Source organism: Haliaeetus albicilla, chromosome 15 (genome assembly GCF_947461875.1).
Source record: "Haliaeetus albicilla chromosome 15, bHalAlb1.1, whole genome shotgun sequence".
Taxonomy (NCBI): Eukaryota; Metazoa; Chordata; class Aves; order Accipitriformes; family Accipitridae; genus Haliaeetus; species Haliaeetus albicilla.
This window is the reverse complement of record NC_091497.1, coordinates 18,674,802-18,686,090: the sequence shown is the minus strand read 5'-3', so window position 1 is coordinate 18,686,090 and position 11,289 is coordinate 18,674,802. Positions and strand designations below refer to the sequence as shown.

At 54.4% G+C, this 11,289-nt stretch overlaps 1 protein-coding gene across 1 annotated transcript; it reads left to right on the top strand.

Moving 5' to 3' along the window:
- Positions 1 to 2,543: 2,543 nt before the first annotated feature.
- On the top strand, positions 2,544 to 4,954 carry LOC138689151 (uncharacterized). The gene has a single exon (XM_069802805.1). It carries the CDS (start codon positions 3,293 to 3,295, stop codon positions 4,217 to 4,219), a length of 927 nt encoding a protein of 308 aa, XP_069658906.1. The 5' UTR covers positions 2,544 to 3,292; the 3' UTR covers positions 4,220 to 4,954.
- Positions 4,955 to 11,289: the final 6,335 nt, after the last annotated feature.

Genomic DNA, 11,289 nt, shown 5'->3' with positions numbered 1-11,289 from the left:
GGCCAGGAGGGGTGGATTGTTGCTCAGTAGGTGCTGAGCAATTACATTGTACATCACTTTTCTTGGGTTTTATTCCTCTCTCTTTATGTTATAGTCCTTTTCATTACTAGCATTATTATTACTGTATTTTATTATTCTTGTTATTATATTTTATTATTAAACTGTTCTTATCTCAATCCACAAGTTTTTTCCAGTTCTCCTCCCCATCCCACCGGGAGCGGGGAGGACTGAGTGAGCAGCTGCATGGTGCTTAGTTGATGGCTGGGGTTAAACCATGATATGTTATTAGGTTAATATCAACATATCCTCCCTCTCCTGGTAGCAATATTTTCTACAGGAAAAGGCCAGAACTAACACCTGCTATAAAAACATGCCTGGTTTCCAGGTCAGTTCAGTCCATACTCAGCTTTGCAGCTCTGGCATAACTCTGTGTTATTCATTCTTATACCCTCGCATACCTTAATACTTTATAAATATATACTATTGAAAGAACTCTTTGGAATCTACTTTTCACAAAAGCACCTTACTTTAAGTTCAGGCCTAACTTCCACTGAAGCTAAAGTGGATTTGAAATCTAGGCTTCAGAATAAGCATGACTGCACACATTTCCCGCATACGAGTAAATGCAAGCCTAAATTGGAGTTAAGGGAAAAAGGCAAAGGTGGAGTTCTCTGGAAACGCCATCTCCGGACTCTGTCACCAGAGCGCATCCATCCCCTTTCTCCCTGTCCCCTAACAAGAGAGAGCCCTTCCACTTGGGCCACTGCTTTGGCTGGAGGAAAGATGCCCTTCTCCCCCTCCCCGCAGTGGCACCGGGAGACCCGCAGAGAGAGCGTGGGACCGACTGCGATGGCACCGGGACGGCACGAAGCATCCCGGGACACATCCGCACCTACTCGTGACCAAAAGCGCCTTGGCAAGCCGCTGGAAAGCAGCGTGGCAGAAATGGCCCCGGGGGTCCTGGTGGACACCAAGTTGGCGAGGAGCCGGCAAGGTGCCCTGGCCCAAAGCCGGCGGCCAGCGGTACCCTGGGCTGCACTGGGCAAAGCCTTGCCGGCAGCTGGCGAGAGGTGACCCTTGCCCTCTGCTCAGCGCTGGTGAGGCCATGCCTGCAGGGCTGTGCCCAGGCCTGGGCTCCCCAGTACCAGAGGGACGTGGCCATCGTGGGGAGAGCCCCCAGTGCCCCTCCCGGTGCCACCGTTGAGGTCACAATGCCATGCCGCGTTGACCCGGCGCTGCCCCCGGCAGCGACAACAGAACCTGCAGGGACAGGTTCTGCGCTGTGCCAGGACAGAGCAGCACTGGGGAGAGCCAAGCTCCCCCCGAGCAGCGCTTCCCAGCACTCTCGCCCCCCTCGGCAGCCTCGCTCGGGCCGGCTGGGCACTCTCCCGAGCCCCACCGCCGCGTCCGACGCGAGGCTTCTCCTGACCTCGGCAGGATGGGCCAAGCGAACTGCTGCCGCGGGTCCAGGTAGGCTCCCCCCGTGGCTCGGGGACGCGCCGGCACAGCCGGGCCCCGCAGCGGCCGCCTTCCTCACGCCCGGCGCCGTCTGCTCTGCAGGGACGACCCCGACCCCGCGCAGCAGCGCGCGCCCGTCCCCGCGTCGCCAGAGCCGCTGCTCCGCCAGCGCGTGCGGGTGACCCAGGGCCGTGGGACGAGGAAGAGGGACCTCCTCCTCTTCAGTGACGCCTTGGTCATCGCCAAGCCCAAGTAAGAGCGGCAGGCCCCGGCTGCCTTTTTCTCCCTGGCCCTGGCCCCGGCCCCGGCCCCGGGGCAGGGACGCCCAAGGAGCAGCCCCAGGCCCCCGGCACCCTGGTGCTGGAGGCGCCCACGGCCGTGCCCATGTCAGGGGCACGCCGGAGGGGAGCCACCGGGCTCGGCCACCTCCAGCTCCCTCCCTGCCGCTCCGCTCTGCAGACGTGGCAGCGCCCCGCGCCCGCAGCTCTGCCTGGCCCTGGGCCAGCTGCAGGTGCTGACCAGCAGGAAGGGGGCGGCCGGCAACGCCGCTGGCGAGGAGGAAGGCGAGCCCGCCAAGTCCCTCGTCCTCGTCTGGCCCTGCGGCTCTTGCGTCGTCACTTTCCGGTGAGTCTCGGTGCCGGGTCCCCGGCAGGGCTGGGCAGCGCCTCTGTCCTGCCCCACGGGGCTCCGTCCCGCCTCCGTGGCCGTCCCCACAGGGCAGGGCCGTGCCGGCGCCCGCCTCTGCCCGCAGGCTGGGGAGCAGCGGGCGCTCAGGCTCTTTCTCCTCTCTTTCTGCAGCTCCTGGGCGCTGAAGGAGCTCTGGGTCCGCGCGCTCCTTGGGTAAGCCCTGCCTGGCGGCGCAGCCCGGGGGGCCCGTGCTCGCATCGCGGGGGGATGCTCCAGGTGTAGCCGTACGAGGCGGACACACCGCTCCCCTGCCCCGGGGCTGCGGGCCGCTCTTGGGCGGGCAGAGCTGGCGGAGCTGCTTCGCCCAGCCGCGTCCAGCCAGCAGCTGCCCAGCCCCGTCCTCACCGCTGCCGCTGCTCTCCGCCCCGCTGCCGGGCGCTGCCCGGCTATGCCGGGGCACCTCGGGAGCGCTCCCCGGGCTGGCGGGAGAGAGAAAAGGCGGCTTGGGTCTCACGCGGCTCTTTCTCTGCCCCTTCCCCGTGCGCAGGCCGCCAGAAGGAGTGGAGGGAGCCCGGGTGACCCAGCTGCCCTCCATCAAGCTCCTGCTGGAGGAGCTGAGCGGCCGCAATGCTGTGAGTGTCCCCCCTGGCTCCGCTCTGCCCCCGGATGCTCCCCGGCCCAGCATCAGGTGCCCCGCTTCTCACCTTCTGCTCTTCTCCCCTTGCCCAGGCGACGACGCTACACGCCAGCAGCCTGGAGAGGCTGGTCGAGCGCCAGGCAGAGGTGAGGCTCGCTCGGGGGGCAATCGCAGCCCTCCCCACCTCTCACACACGGCCAGGGGCCGATGCAGCTCGCCGGGGGCCCTTTCTGCAGCGGGGCTGCTCGGCGAGCGCAGCGCGTGTCTTGCAGGCTGGTGTGGAGCAGCGGCCGCCACCCGTCCCCTCCGGAAGAGAGCGTGGACGTGGCCACGTGGCTGGTGAGTTCGGAGAAGACGGGGGCAGGACGGCCCTCCTCTCCTCCTCCTGCAGGCGGGCACTCGTGCTGCACTGGGGCTGCTGCTGCCCTTCCCGCGGGGCGCGTCTGTCCCCACCGCTCTGCGGCAGGGGAGAGCTGAGCCCCCGGGGCCCCTCGTTCCCAAAGGACACCTCTCCACGCAGGGTTTTTTGCTCGGTTTTCCTTGGCAGCAGGCGGGACCCGCGGGAGGAGGATGGGCCTGCCCTGGCCCTTTGCGCGGCGAGGGACCTCGGCCGCTGCAGAGGTGCCCGGGCCGTCGGCCTCTGGAGGCGGGGGGGCTCTCTTTGGCCGGCCCCTGGCAGCTCTCTGCAGCCAGGACGGCACGCTGCCCCAGCCCATCCAGGTAAGCAAGCCTGGGCAGGGGGTCCCCACCCCGCTGGCTCCTCCGGAGAGGTGGTGCCCCCAGCAGAGGGACCCCGGGTGGGGCTCGGGGACAAAGCCATCTCCTCCCCACGTCGCCCACCTCCAGCCACCCCTCCGCCCCGCCCCAGTGAGAGCTGTGGAGCCGTCCACACTTGCTCCTGCCCCTGAGGAAGGTTCGCCTGCCCCAGGGCCTGTCTCCAGCCAAGCAGCTCTCCCCCTCTGTCCCCTGCAGGACCTGCTGGCTCTGCTGCACGAGCACGGGCCATCCACGGAGGGGATCTTCCGGCTGGCGGCCAGCGAGCGGGCCTCCCGGGAGCTCAGGGAGGCCCTCGACAGCGGAGCGGAGGTCCGCCTCGAAAGCCAGCCTGCGCACCTGCTGGCCGTCGTCCTGAAGGTGAACCCTGCTGACCTGGAGCCCGGCAGCTCCCGGCTCTGTCGGTGCCGATGGGCACCTGCGAGAGCAGGAGCCAAAACCCGGCCGCCTGCTCGTCGGCCGGAGTGCCGGGGATGCCGCCTGTGCTCCCGGCGGCGGTGGTCCAAGACTCACCCGGAGCCCTTGGCGTTGCAGGACTTCCTCCGCAAGATCCCCTCCAAGCTCCTCGAGGCAGAGCTCTACGAGGAGTGGATGAGCGCCCTGCAGAAGTCCAGCAGGCAGGAGAAGCTGGCAGGACTGAAGGAGTACGTGTGGCGAGCAGCCTGCCTGCTCCACGGGGAATGGCAGAGGGCGGGACTTGTCTGCAAACGAAGGCGCCCTTGACAAAGCCGTCTTTTCTGCTGCCAGCCACCTCTTGGGGGACTCTTGCCAGAAGGGCAGGGAGGGAGGTGGCCGTATCTCGGCGAAGGCAGTCCCTCTGCTGGAGACCAGGCGTGCCCAGGGAGCCTTCCCTCGGGTGGCCTTGGGTGAGATCAGCCTGGGAGGCCTGCATTGACAATGTTGAGTTGATTAACATTGCGCTCCTGTTCCCTTCCCTCAGGGTGGCCGGCAAGTTGCCCGAGGCCAACCTCCTCCTGCTCAAGCAGTTGCTGGCCCTGCTGCAAAACATCAGCAGGAACGTGGCCACCAGCAGGATGACTGCGGGCAACCTGGCCATCTGCGTGGGGCCAAACCTCCTCAGCCCACCCGAGGAGCACACGCTCCCCCTCGATGCCCTGGTGCAGGTGACGGGCAAGGTACGCTGTGTTTACCAGCCGGCTACGGCCTTCTGGACCCACCCCAGCTTTGCTGTTCAGAGGTACCAGGCTGCCTCCTCTCTTCAGCAAATGCTCATGGGGGAGCTGCTGGGAAGAGCAGCCCCATAGCTGCAGCTTTCTGCACAGAAGCGAGGGTCAGGAGTGGGAAAGGCTGTTTGACCCATCTTCGGCCACCCAGGTGGAAAGCAATGGTTTGCTGTGTGCAGGTGACGCGGCTGGTGGAGTTCCTCATTGAGCACCACGGGGAACTCTTTGAGGAGGAGGAGGAGGAGGAGGAGGAGGCGGCTGGGCTTGCTGGTGCTTCGGCTGAGGAGTCGCCAGCACCAGGGGCAGAAGCAGGAACAGCAGAGGTATGTCAGGTCCAGAAACAGCATGACAACAAAAGCCTCCCCCTCAGGAGGTGGGACTGCTGCCACCGGGACAAGCAAGGTCATCCACCAGCCTGCAGCTCTGCAAAAGCGCAGAGTGAGGCTGACACAGGTTGGCCATCCCACTTTGTGCGATGACCCCACCAGAAGTGGCTCAGCTGAGCTGAGCAAACCCATCCCTGGGATCTGCCTTTCAGAGCTAAGGTAGCAATCGGGCAGGTAGGTCCTTGCCACCTGTTAGCTTCCATGTTTCCATTGCAGGTGCCTCCAGTCGCTCCAGAAAGCGAACCCCCGAAGAGCTCGTCTGGGGAGAGAAGGTAAAATGAGCTAGCTTTGGTTAAGAGGAGAATTGATTCATGTTTATCGTGGCTTCACCTGTCTAACAATACTATTGAATGGAAAGGTTGCCAGGCTCTTCGCAGCAAAAGGAAGAACACTCCAACAGAAAGAGAAAACTAAGCTGCGAAGAGGAGAGTGATGGCCAGCCAGCAAACAAAAGGCAGAAGCTGGAACCCGAGATCTCGGGAATGGGCGACTGCAAAAACCTGGGCAGGGCGAGAAGAACAAGGAGCCCAGGTGCGTAACAGACCGACCCTGCTGTCCATCTTTCGACTTTTAACACTGCTCTGAGTATTGGAAATATTGCCGAGGTGCACAGAGATGGCCCCGGAGAGGAAGCATGCACCTGCCCTTGGGAGAACATGTATGTTGGGAGAAACATACCACTCCAGCATTGGCAGTTTTCGTTTTGCACAGGTTGAAGCTCTGTTTCTGCAAGGCTGAGCAGACACCCCGGCAAGGTCACAAGACTCACAATTCTGAGTTCTTTGACCTGCTACCTACAGAAAGAGGCAATGTGCCACCTTTCTGTTCACATCAGCTGGCAACCCTAGCGCTGACTGGTATCGTCTGAATCCCAAAGACACAGCCAGCAGTTGTTCCAAGTAGCTATAGACACTGAGATATTGGCACTTCTTAAAAAGCTCCCATTTTGCCTGAGATAACTGAGGCAAGGAAAAAAAAACCAACCCACAATTAAAAAAAAAGCATTCTTTGACTGCAAACCTGCCATTTTAGCATGGGACACTGAGGGATGGTGCTGCTCAGGTTTTGGAAAGGACCACGTCATAGCTCCTCGGGGGCTCCCTGCTTGAGCCCTACTGCCTGGCAAAGGGGCACTGCACATGTCCATCAACTTGCCGTGCCCTGACGGTATCACACGTGTTGAGAAGGGGCTGAAGCAACGCCATGGTCACTGCCAGTAACAGTTCTCCCTCCCGTGCCAGGAATGACCCCTTTTTTATGGCATGCTTCCCAAAGGACGGGGGACAAAGTCCCGCCTGTTCCTGCCTTCAGGGTTTCAGCAGCGCTTTCTGACTCTGTCCTTGCAGGTGCCCATCTACGTTTCCTGCTTGGATTCCCCAGATGAGCTCTGTTACCTGGCCTTCGAGGGGCACGATGCAGCCCCAGCACCACCTCGGCGGAGGCGAGGAGAGAGTCACCGTGCCCTTCTGCTCTGGCCGGCAGATTTCACTCGCACACCACCAAGCCGGAGCGGCCCCGCACTGCCCGCAGACCCATCCCACCCCTCGCAGGAGGCCTTGCTGGCTCGCTCCTCGGCTCCGTGAGCAAATGCCCACCAGCTGGCACATCTCCCCAGGTGGGGAGCTGGCATGTGAACTTCAGGTTATACGGAGCATCTTACACAGGGCGGTGCATATCATCTGAGAGGGACCCGAGGGACATGCTGGACAGCATGTTCCATACTAGAAAACCCTCCAGGTTAAGTCAAAACATGTTAGGCTATAGCATGGCTAAAAACATACCTATCAAGGATTGCTACAGTGTTGGTATATGAAGCCTGTGAGAACTGCAGGGCTATGCAGCCCTGAACTGCATCAAAACCTGATGTGCTCAAGCAATTTCAAAGTAGCAGTCCAGGGGATAAAGCACCGTTCCCATGTGCAGAGCTGAATTTCACGGAAAAACACAAAAAAGAGTTGATCCTAATTTGCCTTCGGATACACTGGAACTGTGTAGCCAGCTGACACCCATTGATGGTCAAAACTGGCATTTTCCCTCATCCTTCACATCTCTTCATAAGTCCATAAACAGGGATTCCAATAATCCTGTATTACTATGTCTTATAGAAATAAATTTTTGGATATACTTTATACTTTTTTGGATACACCTTATAGTATAACCTGCAAATGTAGTGTCTTATCTTCCTTACCTCCCCTTAAGCCAATATATACACAATGATAGGAGTTCTGGTTCAGTGGTTTTGCGATTTAGAAAGCAGTCATTTCACATTCTTTGAGCACATGCTTCTAGTAATTTCATTTTATTTCACAAGACTAGTCTTAGAGTGACTTTTCAGCTATATTAGTAAAAAAGCAGCAAGAATGACAGAAGTCATATCCCCCTACATTGTCATCTGCATCCTGCAGTGTGCAAAATGGAAAAGAAAGTATACTGAGAGTCTATGGATTAGGAAAGAAATGACAGAAAGATAATTATGAATGCAAAAGAAGAATGGTAGCTTGTCACATATCTTACTTGACATTTCTGAGTGGGTGTCAAGAAGGTGGATAATGCCAGCAGAGCTGCATTGCCTTTTTGGTACAGGAACAAACCACTGCACCTTTAAAAAAATTCAAATAAACTCCAGAAAAGTATTGACCCACTATCAGAATACAGCTACATCTCTTATACAGCTGTTAAGGTCAGGAAGTAAAGAGAAAATAATTTCTAAGAGAAAAGGCAGACAGGCAGCAGAAAGGAGCATTGAATTACTCCACTGCATTTTTATTTACAGCTACTCATTCTTGGCAGAGAGATGCTGAACCAACTTGCTTGATACACGAAGGGAGCACCCATTGCTGCTCTTTGGTCAGTGCAAGTACTTGTATGCAGCACACAGCAGAATACCCTTTTTTATAATTCTTGTTCAGACATGACTAGCTTGCAGATTCCATTAGGTTAACAGCTCCAGATCAGCTACATGGAACATTCCTTTCTTACTTCTTCTCCAGCAGATCAGCTCTCTCTGGACTGATGCAAACACACCCCTTTCTGTCAGTCATAGCTGGAGTTTTGAAAGCAGCTTTTCCAAAGGTTCCAAATACTTAAACAGCCTCTATCATTTTGATACTTGAGCCCTGGACGATGCCTAATGGGGTCAAGCTCCTTTCAGAAGGAAAAATACAAGTGCCAGGCACAACAGGGGAAAGAAATTGCACAGCTGATCTGCAGATCTTGCAATGACTGTGCAGGTGTCAGCAGAGCACGGAAATTCAGGTGCAACTCTCCTAGCTGGCACCTGACGTGTTTCAGATGCAATGCCATCTTTTTTTCACAGGCAAAGGCTCACTTGACACCCTCAGCAATCACTGCGCAAAGTAGTTAAACTCCCAACTGCTAGCAGCTCTGCACCATGGCAAAACTGAGGCATTTTAGAGAAAAAAAAAAGCCTAAATCCTCTTTGGAAAATAAAAAATCCCTATGCACTCAAAAGGGAGAAACATCAGATCTCGAGACCTGACTCTGGTCTTCTTACCATCTCCCTGCCATTCACTTACCTGCCTCCGTAGCTGAGAACTGCAGATCGGCATTTCGTCTGGAGTTCCTAACCACAATGTGTGCTCCAGATGCTGCTGCTCTGCAGGGCCAGTGTGGGCAGGCAGAAGGTGTACCTGCCGTCTCTGGAGCTTACTCCACACAAGGGTGGAAGGAAAACCAAGGATACCAAGCGCACTCCCGCCACACAACCATGTGGATGTGGGAGTCGATGGTGCTATTGTACATGCAGCTGCCTGCTTGCTAGTGCTTTATACAGACTTAGAGTCTCTGCTAACACATTGCAATACAAAGTTGTGCCCCATTCTCTTTTCCGTTGCATGAATGTCCCAATGTATATTGCAACCAAAACACCCAATAAATAAAGGATTATTTAAATGCCATTAGGAAATGATAGCCAGCATCCCAGCCATGTGCAAACAAAGCTGTCTCAAATCTAAGTACTGACACAGCGATTTGTTTGCAATAGGACTGCATGACCGATATGTGCCTGTTCCCCTTGCCTTTGCTGGAATACATTGTATGGACTGTCTGCAGTTCTTAGCATTTCTTCACATGCCCTTCTTTCTGAAATTTCTTACTATTTCTTTATGGAAATAAAGCGTCAAATGTATATCTCAGTATAGTCTCAGTATTTGCATGAGTCCTTCCCTTCCTTTCCCTTCCTTTTTTCTTCCTCTCTTCTTCTCTGTGTTTCACCCCTCTCTCTCTGATATTTAACTGTCCAAGAAGACAAAAAGTTCATGCGAGGGTTGCACTTGTATAAGCCTTTTCTGTCTCCCAGGAGCTTTGTTTTTTCTCATAGGAAACCTGAGGAGACACCTGCATCCAAGAAAAGGTCTTGACAAGAAAAGAACTGTGTATGTTACTACTTCTTCTGATCTGGGAAAAAAAGCACCACTTTTTTGCCCATCACAGAGGCTACTGGTCAATATTTCTATTATCTTCCTATGCTTCCTTTCCATCCTTCACATTCAGTGCCAAAGCCCCAAACCTCTTGGCCACGTTGCCATACCACAGACTTTGTTAGGAAAAGAATAATTTAGAGATCGTCAGGAAGGTTCTATTTATGGAAAGGAGATTTTTTTTTTTTTTGTCGCCTAGAAAAGATAGAAAGAACTGGTAAGTTACAAGGGGACAGCCATTTCAAATCTACCTCATCTAAATAGTAGCTGATGAATTAAAAATTATTCTCTATCAGCTGACAATGATGGGGAAGACTCCTCTTCCTCAGGAAAAAAAAAAGTACAGGATGCTGAGAATGAAGGGTTGTATGAAAACTAATGTTACCATGTCCTTGCTCCAGCAAGGGACAGCAAGACAGGGGCAGGGGCAGCAAGGGAGATGAAACATGTTTCCTCATCCCTATGGATGCTTTCTACCTATCGGAGCAAACTGGAATGCATGATCTGGACCACCCAAGATGATCATGATGCCCTCTTGGTGGTCATACTCACAGTGTGCTGGGATGACTGAATTATGCTAAGAACTGTATGCCTATGTATGCACTCATACTTATGAAATGTGCAATTCTGATTTTATTTCTAAAAATAAGTACATACTTAGTAAACATGACTCACTGCTCTTTATTCTGGCTTGAAATCTGTATTTGCTCCCCACGTGCTGAGGGAGGAGGGATATCTGGGAAATGGATGCTCACATTGTCAAAACCAACATCAACAAAGATCCTAGGTGCTGCTTATGCAAGTCCATTCAGCCTTCTTATCCCTGCCCCATCCATTCCAGTGACTGAGGAGACCTTCTTGCCATCGTAATAGGTTGTGCCTCCTAATAGAGGTCTCGTGCAGGGGGGAGCACACATGCCCCAGTTCTCTCTCAGCTGAGAAAGGACTAGTTCCAGTGCTGTACTTGTGTTAGGTGATGACCTCTGGCACTTCAGCCCTTTGCTGGGCGGTTCCCCAACACTAGACTTGCCCCATCTGCATTGGGCTAGAAAGCATCTCATGATCATGCAGGACCTATGCTCTGCACAGAGGTACAGTGACCCTGCTTAGAGTTTTCACAAAAAAAGCAGCTGAACTTGTCCTTCCAGCCCTTTAAAGTAGATCAGTAAGACTGCAGATACCCATTAGCAACCTGGGCTGGGCACTCACCTGCAAGGGCTCATACAAATTTCTGCTTGACCAGGCAAAGACAAGCTGTATTCTGAGCTCCCCTATCTGAGACAAGTTTTCTATTCCATTCAAGACAGGCAGCTAAGGGAAACTCTGGTTTGCAGTTGATATCCCCAGGCCCTTTGGTTTAACCTAAAACAATTGAAGGCACTGTCAGTTTTACTTATGTCTCTGTTTTCAAATACCTAAAGCTCCCTGTGAAATGCATTTTTCAGCAATGCAATTCACCAAAATTTGCCCACCCTTACACAGAGGTAACTATCCAAGTGTTACATAGCTAGTTACCCTAGTGTAACTATCAGTCCGTGTACAGCTGGAGAGAATTTCAGAAAAAGAAACTAAAAATAATGGTGGGAAAGAAAGTTTTAACAAAAGAGGAATTAAGTAGATGCACCTATATATGCATATGAATTTGCCTGGTCCCATAAAGCTAATGTAGGCAGCAGGTTTTAGCTGGACAAGTAAAAAATCTCAAGATTACTCTATTAAATTCATGAAATTTGATTGAAAGCACACAACAAGCAGATTAAAAAATCTTCTAAAATATAACAATC

What these genes read in the sequence shown, in the direction of transcription:
- LOC138689151 (XM_069802805.1), top strand. Translation starts at nt 3,293, where the DNA reads ATGGGCCTGCCCTGGCCCTTTGCGCGGCGAGGGACCTCGGCCGCTGCA.